The 21,516-nt window shown below is 49.8% G+C and overlaps 10 protein-coding genes across 10 annotated transcripts; 7 read left to right on the forward strand and 3 right to left on the reverse strand.

Moving 5' to 3' along the window:
• Positions 1–265: 265 nt before the first annotated feature.
• On the forward strand, positions 266–1,347 carry BDW74DRAFT_184097 (aromatic alcohol reductase; the record flags this gene model as incomplete). The annotated part of the gene is made up of 3 exons (XM_073730711.1): positions 266–301; positions 374–555; positions 645–1,347. 3 exons carry the CDS (start codon positions 266–268, stop codon positions 1,345–1,347), a joined length of 921 nt encoding a protein of 306 aa, XP_073577820.1.
• A 1,119-nt stretch (positions 1,348–2,466) lies between these two features.
• Positions 2,467–3,018, reverse strand: BDW74DRAFT_184098 (uncharacterized protein; the record flags this gene model as incomplete). The annotated part of the gene is made up of 1 exon (XM_073730712.1): positions 2,467–3,018. One exon carries the CDS (start codon positions 3,016–3,018, stop codon positions 2,467–2,469), a length of 552 nt encoding a protein of 183 aa, XP_073577821.1.
• A 1,415-nt stretch (positions 3,019–4,433) lies between these two features.
• Positions 4,434–5,407, forward strand: BDW74DRAFT_189553 (uncharacterized protein; the record flags this gene model as incomplete). Its single annotated transcript, XM_073732003.1, has 1 exon — positions 4,434–5,407. Exon 1 carries the CDS (start codon positions 4,532–4,534, stop codon positions 5,405–5,407), a length of 876 nt encoding a protein of 291 aa, XP_073577822.1. The 5' UTR covers positions 4,434–4,531.
• A 250-nt stretch (positions 5,408–5,657) lies between these two features.
• BDW74DRAFT_164087 (uncharacterized protein) lies at positions 5,658–6,258 on the forward strand (the record flags this gene model as incomplete). Its single annotated transcript, XM_073726203.1, has 1 exon — positions 5,658–6,258. The coding sequence occupies exon 1, from the start codon at positions 6,009–6,011 to the stop codon at positions 6,255–6,257; it is 249 nt and encodes an 82-aa protein (XP_073577823.1). The 5' UTR covers positions 5,658–6,008.
• A 9-nt stretch (positions 6,259–6,267) lies between these two features.
• On the reverse strand, positions 6,268–7,713 carry BDW74DRAFT_184100 (uncharacterized protein; the record flags this gene model as incomplete). The annotated part of the gene is made up of 1 exon (XM_073730713.1): positions 6,268–7,713. One exon carries the CDS (start codon positions 7,711–7,713, stop codon positions 6,268–6,270), a length of 1,446 nt encoding a protein of 481 aa, XP_073577824.1.
• Positions 7,714–8,189: 476 nt separating this feature from the next.
• Positions 8,190–9,971, reverse strand: BDW74DRAFT_184101 (uncharacterized protein; the record flags this gene model as incomplete). The annotated part of the gene is made up of 2 exons (XM_073730714.1): positions 8,190–8,594; positions 8,661–9,971. The coding sequence occupies 2 exons, from the start codon at positions 9,969–9,971 to the stop codon at positions 8,190–8,192; spliced, it is 1,716 nt and encodes a 571-aa protein (XP_073577825.1).
• A 757-nt stretch (positions 9,972–10,728) lies between these two features.
• On the forward strand, positions 10,729–11,785 carry BDW74DRAFT_119785 (uncharacterized protein). The gene is made up of 2 exons (XM_073721975.1): positions 10,729–10,797; positions 10,885–11,785. The coding sequence occupies exon 2, from the start codon at positions 11,052–11,054 to the stop codon at positions 11,562–11,564; it is 513 nt and encodes a 170-aa protein (XP_073577826.1). The 5' UTR covers positions 10,729–10,797; positions 10,885–11,051; the 3' UTR covers positions 11,565–11,785.
• On the forward strand, positions 11,744–12,184 carry BDW74DRAFT_184102 (uncharacterized protein; the record flags this gene model as incomplete). The annotated part of the gene is made up of 1 exon (XM_073730715.1): positions 11,744–12,184. One exon carries the CDS (start codon positions 11,744–11,746, stop codon positions 12,182–12,184), a length of 441 nt encoding a protein of 146 aa, XP_073577827.1.
• A 1,095-nt stretch (positions 12,185–13,279) lies between these two features.
• Positions 13,280–14,752, forward strand: BDW74DRAFT_164093 (uncharacterized protein). The gene is made up of 5 exons (XM_073726204.1): positions 13,280–13,330; positions 13,381–13,586; positions 13,665–13,742; positions 13,828–14,297; positions 14,366–14,752. The coding sequence occupies exons 1-5, from the start codon at positions 13,314–13,316 to the stop codon at positions 14,639–14,641; spliced, it is 1,047 nt and encodes a 348-aa protein (XP_073577828.1). The 5' UTR covers positions 13,280–13,313; the 3' UTR covers positions 14,642–14,752.
• Positions 14,753–14,886: 134 nt separating this feature from the next.
• Positions 14,887–17,275, forward strand: BDW74DRAFT_119813 (Zn(II)2Cys6 transcription factor). The gene is made up of 3 exons (XM_073721977.1): positions 14,887–15,137; positions 15,190–16,085; positions 16,201–17,275. The coding sequence occupies exons 1-3, from the start codon at positions 14,915–14,917 to the stop codon at positions 17,254–17,256; spliced, it is 2,175 nt and encodes a 724-aa protein (XP_073577829.1). The 5' UTR covers positions 14,887–14,914; the 3' UTR covers positions 17,257–17,275.
• The last annotated feature ends 4,241 nt before the right edge of the window (positions 17,276–21,516 follow it).

The raw sequence follows: 21,516 nt of genomic DNA on the forward strand, positions 1-21,516 counted from the left end.
GATCTGTAAGACCATACTCTAGAATATGCCCCGCATGAGCTTACTGAGGTCAGCTCGGCGTCGATCTCGAGGCCGAGCTCGGGCTAGGCTGGGCTTGTGCCGGGGCCGACGTCAGTGGCAATCGGCTTACAAGCTACAACAAGAAACAGAGTGCCGATTCCAGGGAATCCCGAAAGGGATATAAAAATGTTGGCTGGAGTACCCTTCAGAGCTCTCTTGCAACTTGATTCGACCTACCTTTATCAATCTAAGAGTTGCAATCAACATGGCTAGCGTCATCAGAAAAGTCGCCATCCTCGGAGTAAGTATGAGCCCTTGCATAGTTGTATTCTTACACCTGTTCTGTCTCACTAATCGCATATGAATGTCCCAGGCTACCGGAAATCTCGGCTCTCGCATCGCAGCAGCACTAAAAGCTGCAGGGCATGAGGTCACGGCCGTGCAACGCAAGGACTCCGACAAGCCAGCACTGGCGGGCCTGAAGAGCATAAAAGTAGATTACCAGGACAAAGAGGCCCTGGTGTCGACATTCACGGGACAGGATGTCGTGATGAGGTATGGTACCTACCATCCATACCAAACCAACCTTCCTGCATGCGTCCTCTCTAGGTATCTTTCTAGATCTAACCACCCACCCCATCCAGCACCGTCCCCTTCCCCAAACTCGACTCCGAGAAAACCATCATAGCCGCCTGCCTCGCCGCCTCCGTCAAGCGCTACATGCCCTCGGAGTACACCACAATGCTCGAGTCCCCGCTCGCCATCAACCTACCCATCGCGTGCGAGAAGGTGCTGATTCGGCGGTACCTCGCGACCGCGATACCTGACAGAACGGGTCCAACAACCTGGACGTCCGTCAACAACGGCGCCTTCTTCGACATGGGCCTACCGTACGGCGTGCTGGGCCCGAACCCCATGAGAAAGAAAGCCGTCTTCCACGACGGCGGCGACAAGCCCATCGCCGTCTCGCTGCTGTCCGATATCGCCGACGCGGTTGTCAGGCTGCTTGGATCCGACAGTATCTTCGAAGCGGCGGCAAACCAGCCCGTGTATATCTGCTCGGCGGCGGTGACGGAGCGCCGGCTGACGGAGCTTGTGGCGGAGGTCACGGGTGTTGACTTTGGGGCGCCGCAGCATGTGTCTGTTAAGGAGCTGATTGAGGAGTCTGACGAGCGGATGAGGAAGGGTGATGTGTCTGCTATTATTAACTATTACTTCCAGATGATGTATGGGGAGGGGTATAAGGGTGGGGACTTTATGGAGTTTAATTGGAACGAGCGGTTGGGGCTCAGGATTATGGATGAGGAGGAGTTAAAGGGCGCGATTCGCCAGATCTTGAGTAAATAGGTGTTGTATCAGCATCAAATCATTGCTCATAGGTCAGACCCATGAGCTCTTGAGCCTTGTAGAAGATACCATGGGCTTGAGGAACAATATGGTTGGCCAGTACAGGTAGAACTATTCATCTTGGCGAAGAAGCCTAACCTAATGCATCTAGTCTAGGCTGTGATTTAATCCAGAAAAGGGGCTGTGGGCAACAGAGCCACTGCGTATATACAGCAGTTTTATTTGTAACAACCAGCGTAGCCCTACATCTAGGAATCGACAACTAAGTGCCGTTGAAGTTGCAACCCTTGAAGTCCGAATCCGCAGTATTATCAAGAGCCATGCCCTCAAGTTTCATCCATTCTCTACGCGCTTTCCCGGCCGCAAGATGGGGTTTCACTTATCTACCGCACCACATACACCCCGCTATCTGACCTGCATTTCCCCCGCATCATTGAGGCAATCAGCTCCTGGACCAAGGTCGGGGCCCACGGCGACGATTATCTAGCGCAGCCCTATCTTAACCTTACCCACCGCGGCGCATACGACTTCCTTTGCGAACGTTACCAGCCAACGATAATAGAAAATTAGCGGGAATTCAACAATAGCCCGCTCTCAGCAGTCCGTGCACATTTTGAGGAATGGGCCATTAGACAGGATATGAACCTTGTCTATAGCTCGCAGAGGCGCGCCTGCATTGTGATTGATGACGAGGTTTGTAAGGCTCTGACATCCGCTGACGCGGGGCTCCGGATAGAAGGTGTCAGACGACGTCGCGATATATGCTCAGAACAAGTTACGGTGGTGGGTAAAGGTTGTAGAAGCGCAGCCTGACTTGGAGGAGACGTACACAGGGCTCGACGATTACGATGGGTCGATGAAGGTATCGGTGTTTGCGCTTTGGCGGTTCTGCCCAGGTGGATAGATATAGAGGATCCTGAGCCGACTATGGCGGATCTTAATAAGTTGGAAACGGAGGAGGGGATTTAAATCTGAGGCCTTGAATATGGTCTTATTTAAATACTATGCGTTTTTCATTCTAATGTTGATCTGTTGATGTCTTGGCGCGCGTTGTATACTTAGGAAATCGAGTTGCCAAATGTTTGTGAGAATGACCCTAGAGCAAGACATAGGAGAGGCTCAAATAAACCTATCGTCCTCATTCTCAGCCCAGGTACAACCCACGCAATCCCAATACCTCTCCAGATGGGCAATCGGGGGCACAGGGTCATTGGTGGCAGTCCACAGCGGCCACAGCTCAAAGATCGACGCCTTCATGGTCCCATCATATTCATCAACTGTCTCTTCCAAGTCAGGATCAGCCTCCACAACCTTCACCCACCACCGGAGTCTGTTAGCGTCCCTGTCCACGGCATAATCGATCACGCCTTCAACCCACGGCCTTGCGTCCGCCAGCGCCTCAACCACCTCGTCGTCAATGACCAAGCAGGCATGCTGTTGGGATGGTAGCGAAGCATGAAAGACGTCGTCCCGCGCAGCCCATGCTTCAAAGTGCGAGCGCACGCTTGACAGCAAGATGTTGTTGAATTGCTGCGGGTCGTCCATGATTGTCGGGCGGTAGCGGTCGCATAGCATCTTGTAGGTGGCACGGCTAGGCTCGGTGGGTAATGGCGGATTCCAGCGATGCTCGTTGAGTATTCCGCGCCTTATATACGAGTTAATAGTCTTCATGAGGTCTGGAAAGCGCCGCTGCGAGAGTGGGGTGTATGTTGTGCGGTAGACAGTGAATCCCAGTGTGTGATGGGTAAGGCCCCCAGTTGTCTGATAAGGAGATGTGTGCCTCCGGGTGCCATGGTTTCGAGGGAGGGCTGATACTCGAAGATCGAAGGGTGGAGAGGAATGGCAGCAGCTGCGCCTAGCATTTGGGAAATGGAACGTAGTTAATGAAGTGCCAAGAATGACTAAAGTTTTGGGCGGTTTGAGATGTTTTGAACAGCTTCACTTAGCATTAAAAACAAGACCTGCTCCTACCGTGTTGCTTGCTACCTACGTCAAGCGCCGCATCCGCAACCCCCGTTAACCATCAATGAAACACCACAGACTCCAAACCAGCAACTTTGGCAAAAAGCAAAAAAACATACAACAGCTGGGATTCGCATGTGGTCACCCACCATACTACTAACCAGCCGGCGTGTGGCTTAAGTACGGCTGAGCGGACGGGAAGCCCTGTTCTCCACACCCTGTGGTCGTATGTGCTGGGTTTACTAGAATGAAAAATAATAAAAAAGGCTAACACTAAAAATGGCAAATGATGTTTCTTGCAACAGCACCAAGTGATTTGGGGTCTTGGATGCAATCAACAGATTACCCGCTTGGCATATACTCAAGAGTGTTCAATAGAGTGGCTAGCACTCCATCTACACCTCTTGGAAGTCATACCTGGAAAGCTGTCTCCCATTGAAGAACATGTTTTGTTGGTGCAGTACCACTCTTCTTAGCAGAGGGCCCTGATGCTTGCTACTTTGGGATTATATATAGTCTCTTCCATCGGACGGTGGCACCAGAACAAACCCAATTTCAGAAAACAACCCAACAAGCAGGCCGCCACAACAGGATGCCAATCAAACATTCAATCAAGTCATCACCCAGCAAAGTGCGGATAAGTGAGCTAAAAGTACATAGGGCCAGAGATAGATTATGTGTACGCAGTAGCAGCGCCTCGAAAGTATCTAGAGATAACTAGGCATTGGCTCTATCAATCTATAACGCGGACATTCGTTTCTATTCAGGCTTAAGAACATGCCAAGCACTTGGGTGTAGTACAAGGTCATTATACCACGGTACTTATTCATGCTTATCATTGCGCCATAAGTTATCCCGTAAGCCGCATACTAGACGGCTGTTTATTTATCTGATTAGCTGATATTGAAATTTCCGGTAAATGTATACTTCGCCTCTGCGATGAAAATCAACAAAACTCCACGTAGCAATGAGTCCGCCCCCTGCTAGCAAATGTATGCCCAGAGATTAGTGCAGCATTACTCAATGTATAAACTGCATGCTACACGTGATGTAAACCTTATTTGAATGACTTTCTTGCCCCTCCATTTCCCCTCACACAACATCCCATACAGATCAGATACTCGAAGACTTCATCTCCAATTGAAGGAGATTGCCATAACTTTATAATTTCCAAGTACCACGTTCATCTATTCTCAGATCTTCCCCAGCCGCCTGATCCACAATGTCCACCTCAACTCCTACCGACTCCACCCCCGCCCTGACCGTCTACGACATCCTCATGCGCCAGCCCGTACAAGAGAACGCATGCTCCCCTAACCCCACAAAAACACGACAGACCCTAAACTTCAAGTCCGTCCCCTACAAAACAACCTGGGTCGACATGCCAGACATCGCCTCAACCCGCAAATCCCTCGGCATCCCCGCCGGCCGCAAATTCGCTGACGGGACCGAGTTCTACACCCTCCCTGTCCTGATCGACAGCGCCACAGGCGCCAAACTCGGCGACTCCTTCGATATTGCGGTGTACATGCACGAGACGTACCCCAACTCCGGTGGGGACCTATTCCCCGAGGGCGTTGACGTGAAGCTCGATTTCCGAACCAGCAATACGGCGATGCTCGTTCCGCTTTCGGATCTTAGCGACGTCGCGCGCCAGGAAAAGTACGTCTCCTACGCGGAATTCAACACGCATGTTGATGCCGCGTTTACGGCGCACACGATCCTCAACGTCATGGGGCTGCCGTTTAACCCAGAGACAGCGGAAATTTCGAAAGCAGAGTTCTGTCGACGGGCGAAGATGCCCTCGTTTGAGGCGTTTAATGTCACTGGTGAGGCGCGACGAGGCATTATCGACTCGTTCAAGGAGACGTTGGGGGATCTTGCGAGACTGTTTGTGCGGGACCAGAGCGGGCCGTTTATTTTGGGGGATAAGCCCTGCTATGCGGATTTTATTGTCGGTGGTTGGTTGAGGATGTTTAGTGTTTGTTTGCCGAGGGAGGAGTGGGAGGAGGTGAGGGGCTGGCATGGGGGTGTTTTTGGGAAGTTGTTTGATGGGCTGAAGGAGTTTTACCTGATTAATCAGAGGGTCCCCTCCTAGGTAGAGTCAGGGGTATTGGAAAGTCTTTGTCGATGAATGCGAAATGCTGCTTCTGTCTATCTGTAAATAAACCACCATGGCAGTCTTCTACTCTTATATTGATGCTCATATTGCCTTCTCCAAAGACTGAATTGGTAAGAGCTCGTCATATCAGTTCTTTCTTTCTTTTGTTTCCTTTTCCTAAATTCCCACAAAACAATTTACGTCCCCCCGGAACCGAACCATAAGTGAAGAGTCCTTCAATAAAGTACCACTTCGAAGAAATTGGCCTCGATCGGAGCCTCACCTCCCCCACCCATCAACCACAAGTCACCCCCTGAAAACCCCACTAGGATTGACCGCCATCTCTCTTATATCCAAACTCTTCCCCTCGACCCTCCTCACCTCCAGAATCCCGCCATCATTACCACAAGAACAATCTGCCATAGACACCTGGTATCTCACCTTATACTCATCCGCAAAACGAAAACAATCCCGCTCGTCCTCTTTGTCAATGGGGTATGATCGTCCTGTCCAGAGGATGAGCTGAAACGAGCTGCTAACACTAATGCCAGCCTGGCGCCGAGCGTCGAAGAATAATCTCCCAAGTCTGTGAGCGCTTATGGTAGACAGACTCGGTCTGAGAGGGGCTCTGATGTCGCAAATACCGAGTTCAAAGTGGAGGGTTAGGGCGCGGAGGCGTTTGAAGCGGGTGGCTAGAGTGGTGATGGTAGGAACGGGCTGGTTTCAGCATCATGACCGTGTTAGTGCATCCAACCTGGTTGCTGCTCAAAGCAAAACGGAACATAGAAGTAGAAGCCACAGCTGGAGCGGACTGCATGTGAATGTGCATGTGCATGTGGGATGTTGACATGGAATACTCACCCACTCCCCCCCCCCCCCCCCCCATCCCTCTCAACATCAACCTCCAAAGCCCTTAGTTCAGGACAAGCCCGATCTAAAATGACAAAGTCCTCCGCACTAAAAACCCCGCGTTCCCTCCCCTTAAGCGGCATCTCATCCACATGCATCGTAAATTCCTTCAGCCCCCTATGCCGACAAATCGCCCCAGCCCGACTCGGCCAATACCCTACCAGCTCAAGGACCTCCAGGGACGCAAACGCCTCCAGCAGCCTCGCAAGGCCCTCACGCCACCCGCCGAGCCCCCCCTCATCCAAGCCCGCAAACGAGTGAACCCGCAGCGTCGTGAGTGCCGTCGCGAACCCCGCAAACTGACCCAGCGTCCCGCACAGAGTCTGCTCGTATAGCCCAAACGTGCTCTGCGGGCCGACAGATAAAGAGCGCAACCTCGTCCATTCCAGCCCGTCGCGCCAGTACGCCCACTCCGCATCGTCCATGCGGTATCCGTCTAACGAGAGTTCTTCTAGAGGCGGGAAGACCAAGCCTAGCCCTGGGCCCGGGCCTGACTGGGGTGCGCCAGCGCCCACATCAAGCTCCAAATCCTCGACAATACCCGGGACACGTGGAAAGGGGAACTCGAACGAGCTGACGATTGGGTAAGATTCCCCATCAATCACGGAAATCGCGTTCATCTCGGGGTTCCGCAGCGTCAGCCGGAAACAGCGCAGCCGTGGGCACCGGAAGAACAGGTCTTGCACTGCGCGCATGCGCCGTCCGTTCCCGTTCGGGTACGTGAAGGGGTCGACTGTCACAATGAGGCTCGAGATGCAGGCGAGGGTCATCAGATGCTCTGCAACTGCACCTGCAAGCGGGTCTGAAAGAGCCACGGTAAACGGGAACTCGCCGCGCCGATCCGTCTCGCAGATCGTGACTTCGAGCTCGGGGTTGTTCGGATGCTCAGCGATAGCACGGATCAGCGGCGCACAGTCCTTCTGCACCTTTACACAGCCTAGCTTCACCCGCTGCAGGTTGGGGAGGCCGAGCAGTAAACGACAGAGCCGGTGGTAGCGATTCTCGCGCAGGGAAATGATGTATCGAGTCCGCGACGAGCTATGCGGGAGGAGGGCCTCGCGCACGTGAGTCCTGATCTCCTGGTCGGTTTCGAGTCGGCTGAGCAGGGCCCAGCGCGCGCGGTCGTACTCGCGCGTTCGGTTTGGGTTGGTTGGGTCGCTGGCGCGTTGTCGCTCTGTTGTGCGTTTGTGGATTAGGCGGGAGATACCCTCCGGAGTTGTGGGTTTCGGTGTTAGGAGGGTTATAGTGCGGTAGAGGAGGGGTGTTGCGAGGGCGTTGAAGGTTTTGCATGTTAGGGTTATGCTGTAGAGGTCTGATTGGGGCGTGGCGAGGAAGATGAGGTGCCATGTGTCTGAGTTGAGGGGGAGGGGCTGGTGCTTGAGCTGGTCTGGCATGGTCACTTAGGTACCTAAGGTTATAGGTGGGTTAGAGATATAGAGTAGCATTGGAAGCTGAGGCTGAGGCTGAGTTCTCTCTAGCTAGATATAGGACGGGGTACAAGGCTGCCTAGTCAACGCTAAGATGGGCTAAGCTAGGTCTACTCCCTCATTACGTGGCGCAGCAGGCAACTGCATGATTCAAGGGCTCTAGTTGCTTTAGCTTGGAGAACTACATATGATGCCCTGTCATGACACGACTCAGGTGTATGTGGTGCCATAGAGACCAGGCGTATGAGTCGTGTCATGTGAGTTAGGGCTTAGAAGGCAACCCTCCATCGCCTCGTGCATGACGTGTACCTATTGACCTTCCGACCTTTATTGGAATAGAACATCAGCTAGCGTAAAGAATTTAATATTTCGGAAAACAGGCTTCTACTCAATCCTTGATGACATCGCCCGGGTCCTACCCAACTCAATTACAGTGGACGTCTTCAAAGATCAGGCGTCTCACTCCGCCGAACATCCGGATCCCATCCCTCTCCCTTCGTTAGACGAACCTCTACCTTATGGCCACCATTGCCTCTATCAACTGGTAAACGGACTTCATACGTATTCGTAAACTTCGACTCCCAGCCGTCATGTGAAGGAGGCATCCCTAATGTGCGGCGGTATGCTGCCCCGGTCCAAAGGGTTATCTTATACGGGGCTGGGTCAGAATCTGCTAGTAGGCCACATTGCCTACGTAAGTCAAACATCATTTGCCCTATTTTCCGCGCCGTTTCGTGCGTTATCGTTGGCATGATGGGCTCGCGGTCTATAATCCCGAGCTCGAAGTGCAGGGAGAGGGATTGCAAATTTGCAAAGAACGTTGAGAGCTTGGTGATGACGTCCACGGGCTGTTTTTGGTTTTGTTAGTATACTCGGGCAACTGCTAGCAGGTGCATGTGTGGTTAGGAATTTACCAATTCGCCGTCCTTCCGCCTGATGTCGACTTCCAGGTCTCGCAACTCTGGGCATTGCTTGTCAAGCAGATCCAGTTCTTCGACCGTGAGTACCCTCCTCTGATTACGGTATCCTGCCCACCGGGGCTCATCCTCATGCAAGCAGAGCGTCGACAGATTTCGATGGTGCGCGATCGCGGAAGTAACGCATATATACCCCTTCAAGTCCAGCATCTTTAGGGTATCAAAAGACCCCAGGAACTTTGCAAGGCCCTTCTTGTCTTTAGCCCTATCTTCGCCCGCGTAGCAATACACCTTAAATGTTGTCAGAGAGGTCGCGTACCCAGCTAGCCGACCCAGCAGGCCAAACGAATCCTGCGGTCCAAGCGTAAGAGCCTTTAGTTTCGACCAATCCAGCCCATCACGCCAGTAAGCCCACTCAAGTTTGCGTATATAATACCCATCGAGCGCTAGTTTCTCAAGGGGCGGGAAGACCTCCGTCCCCATGAAGCGGAACGAGTCGACAAGTGGGAACCAATTCACTCGCTCCATGCACCCGCTGTTACCGACGAGACTAAGCGAGAAAGAGCGGAGGTTGGGACAGGCGAAGAAGAGCTTTTGCGCGGCGAGCATGCGCTCGTTGGGTCTGTGGCCTGGTCTGGACGGGTGTGTCTCCTCGAATGGGTCGACGGAGATATTCAGACCTGATACGCGGGATAAGAGGAGGCGAAGTGCATGTGTCTCATCATTGCTGCCGTTCTCGTTGCTGACGTACCGTTCCATCCGGTCTGTGAATTTGCACTCGGAGAGATAGCGCAGCGAGAGAGTGATCTCCGGTCTCTTGGGGTGGTTGGCGACGAGGTCGATTACCTCTGCTGACTGGAGCTGCGGGCTTGTAAGGGTGACCCTGCGGAGACTCGGCAGGCGCGACAGGGCCAAGAGAGGAGCATCACTCTGCTGGATGAACTTGGGACTGGGACGGTCGAACCCTTGCAGGTGGTCCCTGTCAGAATGGCGCAGGGCAAAGAATAGGGAAGGCACGAAGGTTACTTCTTGTACCCAGTTTCTAAGGCCCGGGCGAGCGGTCTCGTTGTCGGTTCTGTCATTGTTGCTAGGATCTAAGCGCTTTAATCTGTGCTCATATACACTGATTTCCTGGGCATTTAGCCAAGGTTCGGGGCCTGGAGCCACGGTCAGTGAGCGATAGAGCAGGGGTGTTGCGATTGATTGGAAATAGTGGCAGACTAAACAGACGTTGTAGATGTCTTGTGTTGTTGTGAGGTTTTCGAAAATGAGATGCCAGACTTCTGGGCTTAATGGCGGAGCCGTCATGATTTAATTGAAGGAGGAAAAGACACTCAGAGTGCTCCGTAAGCCGCTGAGGCCCTGACAACAAGGGCCCTACCTCTCATGTCCCCTGATTGGCCAAAAACAGCAAACTCTCCACATTTGTCTGCCGGACAGAAAAGTGGAGTGCGCTAAAAAGCCCGCCTGAATAATGTAGCCAATAACAATGCTTCTGGAAGCAAATAATGCTCCACTTTGCTGGCTACTGTAGCTTTGCCAAGTATTTCTCCTGCTCCTCGCTGCGAAAATCAAAATCGAGGCCTGCACCATTTTAACGGAGAATAACCATCTGACATAGCTCTGATATCTTATAACCTGATAGGCAGTCAGGCAGCTCAACTCAAACTACACTTATGGCTTCTTTGCGCCTTTGGCGTCGTGATTGAGACGCAGAGTGCCCCCAGCGTGGTCACTGACCTGCCTCTGTAAGGGGGCGCCTACGGGAAAGCTCAGTTAGTCGGCTTAAAAATGCTGGTAGCTCCTTGGCTGCTATTGGCTCAATCTGGACCCAAGGCTAGTCGCCCGTGGCCCAGTACCTTCGTTCGTTCGTTCATTCGTTCTATTCTCAGGCATTTCTCGGCCTGCCACGTGCGGGTCTGACAGAGATGTGGCTCCTCGGGCACTTCCGATGCTGTGGATTTCTTGTAGATCCGCGAGACTATCGAATCCTCGATTCATCTTCATCTAGGTATCTAAAGAAGCGTGTTCTAAACTTTCGCTGTACAAATTCCCAACGGGAAATTTTGGCGCTGGCCTCATTCTCGCCATGCCACGTAAGCATGAGTAGATCTATCATTGTTCTGACCATGCAGTAAGTCTCCTTTCCATTGTTTTCGCCCCAGTCACCCTATCCTCGGCCGATCGAGCATCAAGTTATGCGGTATAATGACTGGAGAAGTATACTTGCATCCACCCCATACCTCTCACCATTCCCACTTTCCAAGATCTCGCTAACAGAAGCACTGTCTAATTAGGAGTCGGATCCCCCCGGTCGCGGAGATGCTACGTCTGCCAGCGGCCTACTGTTGACGACGATACCGAGTAATTCGTCCAGTCGTGCCATACATGCATGCTGGAGTTCCACGTTGTTTGTACGCCGGCTGGATATACGTACCACGAAAAGAACTTCTTTTGTCCGCTGTGTACGCGGAGGAAATGGCATCTGTCGCCTCCGGACTTTGTGCGACGCCTGCATCTGCATCTGTATCTGCATCATCCGTCTCGGGCCCTATTCGTGGCAGGGACTTGATCGGGCTTTTCGACAATTGGACCGGGACTACAAGAAAAAGTTCTGTTTCTGCTGCCGCCTCGACGGCAATGCCAGTCTCTAGTAAGACGGATAATAATCCGTCAGAGGAGAGCACTTCTACAGCGAACTTCGAAGTCCGCCCGGCTGTTCCTGCTTCACAATCAAAGACGCCAACGGCTCCTAAATCAGACGGTGAGCCCGCGTCGTCTGGGGGCATATCACCATCAAAGCACACTCCTTCCGTCTTTGCTCCGAGAGCCTCCTCGAACGCTAGTACAGGGGACGATCGCGAGTGGCCGCACGTGGTGTCTCAGCTTGACCTACCTTAATCCCCAAGTGAATATAATCCCTCTGAGAATTTTCTGGAGGCGATGTACACGAATGACGCAGGGGAAGAGGAAGGTCATACCTCGGAATCTGTCTCCGGCCCTTCTGGTGCCCTATCCCGCGCTGAGCCCATCGCCAGTTCCCGCGGGGTTATGAATCGACGCAGACGCAGTTGCCTGTTATGGGACAAGCTCCAGAAGCTGCTCCTAGGGCTGAAACTAAAGCTACCCCTCCGAACAATTCCCCCGACTCTAACGCCCTGCACCCTCCACCCGAAACAAACCAAGCCCCCGCAAACACGTCACATTTTGCAGATAATCATTGTCATGGAGATTCTCAAACTGAAACCTCGCGTCAAAGCAAAGCTCCCGACCAACCCACCGCCTTCTCCAGCACCCTAGCCACGCATATCTACGCCGCACTAGAAGTCAACGCAAAGCTGAGACGGTGGGAAGACGACCAGAAGCGAGTTGTCGACGCCCTCCAGCGCCAGAACGACGAGCTGAGAGAGGATAATGAGGACCTCCAGCGACAACTTGATGATGCCCACCGCCTGCCGACGCTGCTCGAGGCGAATTTTCGATCTGATATTCGGAAATCGAATGCGAAGTTGACGAGATGAGGCGGAAAGCGGATATCTTGCGGAGGGTCCTGGGTTTACCGGAGAAGAGGAGGTTGGCTGGTCGTGACATCTTGGACGGGTGTCTCTGGCCTCTTGTGAAGGAGAAGAGGAGGGAACGGATGGGCAGTAGACAGAAAAAGACGGTCCGGAATCTATACAACCGATCGCAGCAGCACCGAGAAGAAGCCGAAACCGCGCGAAAAAAGAACACGCACCTAAAGACGCAAATGCGCACATTACAAACAGACCAGAGCCGCGCTGTGAGCGATACAGGGAGGGCGCAAGCAGAAACGGGCGGCTACGGGCTGCGAAATATGCGCTGCAGGTTGAGCTGCAGGGGTGTAGGGGCGGGGCTGCTCGACTGCGGACGGAGAAGGATCATCTGCTGGCGCAGTTGCAGGTGGCGAGGGATGAGGCGGCTGCGGCGAAGAATCGGAGTCAGAGTCTGATGGCTGCGTTGTTGCGCCAGTCAGAGCAGGGGGGTGATGATACTTGAGTGATTCTAAGGTCTATGGTGGTGAGTCGGTTGGTTCTCTTGGTCTTGGTAAAACTTGGGTTGTCGTCCGGTGTAGGTAGCTGAGTTATCCATGGATACTCTAGGTTCTTGTCTATAGTGGTCTTGGAAATGGGTTGTTTCCTTGTCGAGCTGCCATAGATAGGTATCCGTACCACCGTAGCCACTCTACCTAGTTTTTCAAATTTTGATCCAAATTTGCGGTCGTGGTACTAACATCAGGTTACCATAGTTTCAAGTGGAAGTCGAGGCTTTTTGTAGTCAACCAGTGTACAAAAGCAGGGCGTAACGTTCATCGGAAATGCCTTCCATGGATTTGCTCAAGTTTGGCACGCGGAATTGAATCATAGAAAATAAAGATAGGTCAGGCCAATTAGGTACATAATCGCGAAAATTCTCTCTCGCGATAGATTTCCAGATCGAATGACGGCTGCTGGGCGGGTCCGGGGATCCTTGCCTGAATGCTACCGAGCCCTAAGAAAGGCAAGCCCAGACGATTACGTGATCTTGGCCCCCTTCCTATATAGACACCAATGACCGAATACATCTCGAAACCGATCAGTTTCCTCTTCCTTGCCCAATCCACATCAGCATTAACCTCTCATTACATCCAAGATGGGCAGCATTTTCATGTACGACATCCGACGATCACCAATTGGCTGCTGATGCTAACCTATCATAGAACGGGCGTCACCGGCTTTATCGGCGGAGATGTGCTTTACGGCCTTACCCAGACCCTGGCAGCCTCCAAGATTGTTGCGCTTGTGCGTAACCAAAGCCAGGCTGCTGCAGTCACCAGACGGTTCCCCACTGTGACTCCGCTTCTGGGGGATCTGGACTCCCGCGCAGAGATCCAACAAGCAGCATCCCAAGCCGACGTTGTTCTTCGTACGTATTCCCGCTACCCTCCCCATTCTAAATATACCTAGTATCAAATCATTTCCGCTAACTTTGCCCGTATCATAGATCTAGCAAGCTCAAGCCACGCCGCCAGCGCCAAAGCCATAGCCGACGGTCTCTCGAACAGCCAACAAAAAATCCCAAGTAAGCACCATCCATCTTCCTTTCCCTGCTCAAAACGCTCAAACCGTTACGCAGTCCATAACTAACCCGCAATCAACAATCATAGCCTGGATCCAAATCGCCGGCGCCAGCATGCTCGCGGGCCCCGAAATCCAAAGCAAGAGCTTCGGGCAGCCCGGCTCAACCGTCTACAACGACCTGCACGGCGTCTCCGACATCCACGCCATCCTCGAGCGCTCCCCCCAGCGCGTCGTCGACCACCTCGTCCGCAGCCTGGCGTCCAGGAACCCACGCGCCCGCACGGCCATCGTGTACGGGCCCCTCATCTACGGCAGGGGCAGGGGACCCATCAACCAGCGCAGCATCCAAATCCCACACCTGTGCCAGGCGTCGTTGCAGGCCGGGTATGGGCTCCATGTTGGTCGCGGCCTGAATACCTGGAATACGGTGCATGTGGCGGACTTGACGGCGCTGATTGTGCGGCTCGCCTGTGAGGCGTTGAAGGCCGAGGCGGAGGCGAAGAACTCGCAGCTCTGGAACGAGAACGGGATTTATTTTGCTGAGTCAGGCGAGATTGTGAGTTGCCCCGGCCCTGCTGGACACCTCCCACTCAAATGTTGTGGCCATGCTAACTGTTAATCCAGACCTTCGGCGACCTCGCCAAGAAGACCGCGACATTCGCCCATTCCCAGGACCTTATCCGCGCCCCGCAGGTGGCTGAGATCGACGCAGCCATGGCAGACCGACTCACCAGCCACGGGTCCGTGATTTGGGGCACGAATGCCCGGTGTCAGGCCATCCGGGCCCGGGAACTCTTGGGATGGTTCCCCGAAAAGCGCGGGATTGATGAAGAGATTGAACGAGTAGTTTTATCGGAGGCGGCGTCGTATCGCGCGAGGCCTGCTGAGAAGCTGGCTTAGAAGATACTCTATGTTCAGTTGGATCTGCGGCAATGAAAACAATACGGGAACCGGATGGATGTCTATCGTAGATTGTGCTGTATCTACGTATGACGGTGTCATACTATAGTAGCCTTAAGATCCGCATATTGATGCCTGAGGCAGTATTGTTTCTCAGGAAGTCTAAAGTGTAATGACTAATCGTCCGTAATTGCCTTTTGATTTCTTCTTGATCGTCCTGGAGTAACTTTCCCCGCCACCCTTCTCTTTTCGGTCGCAATCAATCAATCCCGCATGAACTCACGCAATCGCTCCCTGACAGGCTGCCGCACATGCCGGTCTCGACACTTGAAATGCGACGAGGCTCGGCCAGGTTGCCAGCTATGTTCCACGCTGGGGGTGCCATGCCCTGGTTATCAGGTTGAGTTAAGATGGGTCCAGTTTGATCATTTCCAGTCGAAATCGAGACAGGAAGAGGACCAAGGTGACCGTGTGTTTCGGCGGCCACTGTTCTCAGGCGAGTAGGACTCTGCACAAGTTATAGAGTATTCTGGTACTAACAAGCGCAGAGGTTGAACAAGAGAATATGACACGAACAACCGTGCAAAGTCTTGGAAGCCAGAGTGCGAATGAAGCCCTTGAACAAGTAGATCGCCATACTCATACTCTAGTCACTGGCTCGGTGCAGACTTTCTCATATGGACCTTTCGGAGTTTTGAACATCTCCCTAGACCTAGACAAGGATCTACCGATCCACAACCTGAACATGGAATTGCTTCCAAGTCTCGCCGCGTCTACAAGCCCGCGATTGTCTCAATTCGATGATCCTCATCCTGACCTTTGGACACCAACTTCCCTCGCCTCTAGCTTTAGTCCTCAGGAGCCGATCTCAGCGTCAAATCAAAGGGCGAGTCTTGAAACAGCAACAGCAACAGCAACAACAACAGCGACCGCGACCGCGACCGCGACCATGGTTCGTCCCAATGGAAATCAAGAAGAGAACATCTTTACACTATCTTCTTTCGATGACAGTCCTCTCTCAATCCCATCTAGTCTTACTACAGCTAATCCGCAGAATCCACACTCCATGCCCGAAAGAGCACCCCAGCTCATCCGTTACTTCAGGCATCAAGTCGTCTCCCTCTCTTACCCGCTCAAAGGCAACAAACACTGTCCGTGGCAGACAATCCACCTCCCCAGAGCCGAACAAGTCTATGCGGAGCTCTTACTCCATCAGCACGCCAGTAGCACCGGGCTCTCGCTATTCTACTCCCTCCTAGCCGCTAGCTGCTTCCACCTCTCATCACAACGAGACACCACCCTGGACTGGCAAACACACGGAAAGGAGTATAACCAGCTTTCTCGCCACTACCTGGAGCAGAGCATACATCGGGAGATAGCTTCGGACGCAAAGGTCAAATACAAGGAACTGCTCATGGCTCTGTTGTCAATGGTGATGCTTGAGGTGGGTACCGTTTAGCCTATACTAGAACCATCCATACCATACCCTGCCCGCAACCGAACCACGGCACCATTACCGAACTGAACTAATTATTAACACACATCTCCGCGCCATTTAGATCAACAACGGCAACTACATCTCCGCGCAAACCCTCCTCATCGAATCCGAATGCCTGATCCGCAAACGCGGGCTACCAAAGACCCACAAGTCCCTCAAAGTCCGTATGCTGCACCACGTGTACACCTACACGCGCATCATGGCCGAAAGCACATGCGGCTGCGCGCTCATGGACATCTGCCCCCAACGGCCCAGCCCCAATCCCAGCGCCCGGCTCGTATCCCACGCACCAACCTTCAGTTCGCTGCGCAGTTTCCGCGTCGCAGATGACAGCACCCTGGCGGACCTGGACGCGACGCTCCACAGGCCGGTCCATATCGCAAGCAACGACCTTCATCTTGAGGTCCTGGGTGTGTGGCGGGATTCCCTGTTCCAGGAGATCTATGGGATACCGGAGTCGTTGCTTGGCTTGGTTTCGCAGACTATCCGCCTTGCGAACGAGCAGGATCTCCTGCATCGGGATACCACCGTTAATATCGATCTTGTGCTGACGTTGAATAAACGAACGAAGATACTTGAGCACCAGGTTCTTTCTTGGAGAGGGGAGCAGGAATGCGGGGACCCTCGAGAAGACAATCCGGATCCGGCCCGGCCAGGTAATCACCTGCAGCACACGAATACAAACACAAAAGCAAGAGAAAGAGCAACTCATTACCTAAGCTCCGCCACACACCAAAGCCTAATCCTCTTCTACTACCGCCGCATCCACAACATGAACGCTCTGATCCTGCAAGACACAGTCCGAAAGGTCTTCGGGTTTGTGCGGGAAAGCGAAAACCACAGCGGGAGCACTAGCCCTTCAGAGGAGTACTTGTCAGCATCACTCCTCTGGCCCGTCTTCATCGCAGCGTGCGAAGCGCTGGAACCAGACTTGCAGGCCGGTCTGCTGGGCTGGATTACGGCCGCCGGGGCACGCACTTCCATCCCCATCTTTGCTGCCGCTGCGGATGTTGTGAGACGGGTGTGGGAGTTGAGACGGGACCAGATGGATTATACGCTCAGCTGGTTTCAGGTTCAGGGGGATGCAGGTGGGCGATGTCCAATTATTGCTGTGTGATGTGGTACTCTCAGACCTCGCTACATGTATGTCGTACCTAGTAGCTAGGAAGGGATGCTAATACCAATGGAGGCTGCTGTGAATGCGATGCTTTATCATCAAGAGGGATTCCCGGTCCCGGAGGTAGGATGACTAATCTTTCCTTCTCCACCATTTCGCTCCTCCTTCCCAATTGATCAACACAACACAAACACTCAGCACAACAATCCAACCACACGCAGAACAATAATGGCTCGAACCAAACAAACTGCGCGAAGAAGCGTTCCATTATTACCAGTACGAAAAAGGGCTCTGGGGAAGAATGCGTTGGCAGAGCCCTCGCCGAGCCCAAGGAGACTCTAGCCGCGAGATACAAGAAGTGGAGCGGTAAGCCCGAGGCCTACCAGTCCATGAATCTCCTATTCAAAATCAGGTCTGAAACTATACGCAGCGACTTTCTAACCTCATTCTACCAGGCTTCCACTGGAAACGCTGTTATGTTTGTGACCTCCCTCCTGAATCTGGCCCCCTTAAGACGGAAACTGTCACACCTGCAACGTTAGCGCCCACTCGGCATGCATGCCGGACGCCTGTATGTGGGCATTCGAGATCTCTACAGAGCGCCAGTCCGAAAAAAAAAACAAGGTCCTCGTCTGTACGGTTTGCGTCAAGCGTCAGTGGGATTTAGCTCCAGAGCTTGAGCCGCCTACACACCTTACTTTCGAGATAGAGGAGCGGGACTGAGACTCAACACGTCAATCAGGCTCTCCAGCATCTTCCGCTGAGTCCAAGCCGGATACGGATTTAGTGCTCGGCGCCGATGGTGGTGATGCGGAACCCGCGCGTACAGGCACAGGCAAAGGCAACGACAGCCCCAATTCCGAATTATCCCGCAAATTAAGCGCCATCCGTTCGGCCGTGGAAGAATGCATCAGACCTCTAGCAGAGCTCAAAGGAGAGAATCAGATCCAAAAACGCCAGAAACGTCAGCACGATGGAACGGTGAAGGAGCGCGAAGATGATGCTACAGTGGATTGCGAGCGCAAGGTTGGAGGAGGCCCATCGCTTGCTTGACAAGGTGGCGGTGGACCTGAGGCTGAGGGCGTTCAATGCGGAGAAGGATCGCCTGCGGGCTGAGAACGAGGCTCTGCAGACGCAATTGCGGTCAGCGTAGGAGGACATGTTGGGATGGGTGGCTTGGAACAACTCTGTGAAGTGGTAAGGGAGGGTCCTGCTTGTCGCCCACTCTTTCCGACCCTTCGTTTTACAGTTGTAGTCAAGCCTGATATTCAGCAAATCCTCACTCTTCACTTGCTTTCTATATCTGGTAAAATCTGAGCTTACCTGGCAAGCTCTTCCTGTCTCCACCTGCAGACTGCTTGTGAGAGACGGATAAATAGACGACGCAATCCCGTCAAACTGCGGTCTCCCTCTTCGCCATTGCATCCTTAATCAGAAAACCAAGCCTAGCTTGTCATTTTCTACCGAATTGAATTCCTTAATGCACTATTAATCCCCTCTTGCAACGAAGGAGCCGGCCCATTGCAGTGCATGAGCAGTCAATCGAGAAAAAGGGACATGCAATGCGCAGCAATCACAAGACTCTGCAAAACCTCAAGCGTAGCAAGCTTATATCATTTGTCCTCACTCCGCTTAAGTTGTACTGAGAGCTAGAGGAAAGTTGAGACAATTTGGCGATGAGGCAGTACCTAGATGACACCAGGCAACAAGGCAGTAAGGCCGTAAGGCCGCAGAAAGTAGTTGGGTTCGACGCGCTAAAAGCTGGCATCAACGCACTAGTCTGCCTCAGGCAGGAAAGCGGGTGGAATTTGGCCCGTGCCCTAAATTCCACGTGGAATTTACAGCTATATTTAACTTACTGCTTTATTACTTTTAATACCTTTATTATTAAATTTATATACTTTGTTCTTAAGGATAAAAGCAAGCCTATAAAGTAGTAAAACTACCCTTTAATTTATATAAGCTGCTTATAAAGTACTTGAAAAGCACTTATTAAGTATCTTAATAGTTAATTTTAATAAATTAATGGCGTATTTAACAGGTTTATAAATATATATAAAGAATACACGGTAAACTATATATCTTAACTACTAAAATATATAATTAATAACTGCTTCCTAAGTACTTGGGAACTAATTAATTATAAAAACTACTTTTTATTTTTTAACTTTAACTTGTGTAACTCTTGCTCTTTCTTTTTAATTTTAATCTGCTTTATAAGTAATTTAGCTTTAAGACTTTAAATCTTTAACTCCTCTTTTAATTTCTATAGCTTCATGTTTTAAGATTAGTCGCGTGAATTAGTTATAATAACTCTTTAAAGACTAACCTAAGAGGTGCTAGAAAAGTAGGGGTAAGTACTTAATAAGTAGTTTTTAAGTACTTAAATAAGAATTATACCTTAATCTTGCCTGGGAACTTCCTTGCTGGCTTTAACTGCCTTTTTAATTACCTTTTTAACTTAAAGTTCTTTATAGTGGCCTTCCACTACTAAAAGATAGAAAGAATATTTAATCTTAATTATAAATATTCTTAAAAAAATTAGACTCTTTCTCTTGCCAAGCTAGCTCTATAAAATACTTTTATATAAGTACTTATAAGGTGCTTGGTAAGTATTTTATAAGTACTTAAGGTAAAGATATACTAGACCAAGCCATATAATTAAGATAACTAGTCTTAAGAGTTTAAGTTATATATTAACACCAAAGACTATAGGAGTTATAAGCTTAATTTTATTTAATATTTTATATATCTAGCTTTCATAACCTATGCATATTTAGTAAGCAGTTAGCAAGCACTTATTAAGTATTTAAACTAAGTTATTAAAAACTTACTCTAGAATTGCTTGCAGTAGTGTTAAGTGCTTTTTATAGTAATTAAACTTATTATATATTTGCTTAATAGCATTTATACTCTTTTAAATTAAATTAAAAACATAATAAAAAATAAGAGAGTAATGCTTGTTAAGTCCTGCTATAATAACTACATTCTTCTTATGGCGAGCCTAATTTTAAACTACAGGATGCTTATACTTTAAGAATAATTAGCTAGTAAGTACTTTTAAAGCACTTAAAAACTAGTTAGGAAATACTTATAAATTAAATAATTATACTATTTTTAGTAATTTTTTTTAAACTTATATTCTAGAAGTACTGCTATTCGTGCCCTAAGATATTAATTTAGAGAATTTTTATAAATAGTTTCATAAATTCCTTAAAGAAAATGCACCCGACATAAAATAAGAATATTCTTTAGAATCCAGAGTTATAAATAGGACTTTAGGTTAATCTTTATTAAAAACTAAGATAGCCCTATTATAAAGAATTAGCTATTACTTAACAAGTACTTAAGAAGTGGTTGGAGGTTACCTTTAATCTGCTTATTATCTATATTTATTACCAAAGCATGCAGTCTAATGCCATGTATAGCATAAAAGGTAAGCTTTTTACTAGTTAACCTGTAAATAATATCATAAACTTTTTTAAATATAATATAATAGCCTTTTATTATGTCCTTAGTTATAAAGACCTAACATAAAGTAATAACTATCATAAGTGGTTAGCAAGTGGTTATTAATTAGTTATAAGGTAGTTAGTTATACATACTTTTTTTTTAATTATTTAAATATATAGTAAACACTAATTCCTTTAGCTCTTTTAACTAAACACGCTTGTATAACATGTTAATCTTAACTAAAGGTAAAATATAAAGAAGCTTAGCTTGGTCTTTAAGGATATAAATAATAAAGACCTAATTATTATTCTGGTAAATCTCCTGCACATACTCCTAGGTGATATAATTAGTTATTAGGTAGTTAGGAAGCAGTTACTAAGTACTTACCTTAAGCTTTATATTCTTTCCTAATTTAAAAATCACACTATTAACATCTTAACCTGCTGGATAATATAAAAGGCGCTGTTTCCTAATAATAGCCCTAATTAGGTCTAGATTTAAGAAACTATTATAAATTTACTAGATTATATAATAACTATATTTAGCATAAAATAACTACAGTGCCGGACTTTTAAGGAAAGCACCTATAAAATAATTAATAATAACTTATAATTAACTTTTAAACTACTTAGGGAGTACTTACCAAGTGTTAAGCTTAGGCTTTAAGCCTGTTTAATTAATTATAAAATACTATTCATGATTTTTGCTGGGGTCTTTTAAGAAGGTAAAGGGGCATGTGTATAAATATTATAAGATATAAAAATAAAATAGGGGTTATAATTAAGATCTGTAAAAATTAACTAGTAA

Source organism: Aspergillus multicolor (assembly GCF_047715735.1).
Source record: "Aspergillus multicolor strain CBS 133.54 unplaced genomic scaffold BDW74scaffold_55, whole genome shotgun sequence".
In the NCBI taxonomy this organism is placed as follows: domain Eukaryota; kingdom Fungi; phylum Ascomycota; class Eurotiomycetes; order Eurotiales; family Aspergillaceae; genus Aspergillus; species Aspergillus multicolor.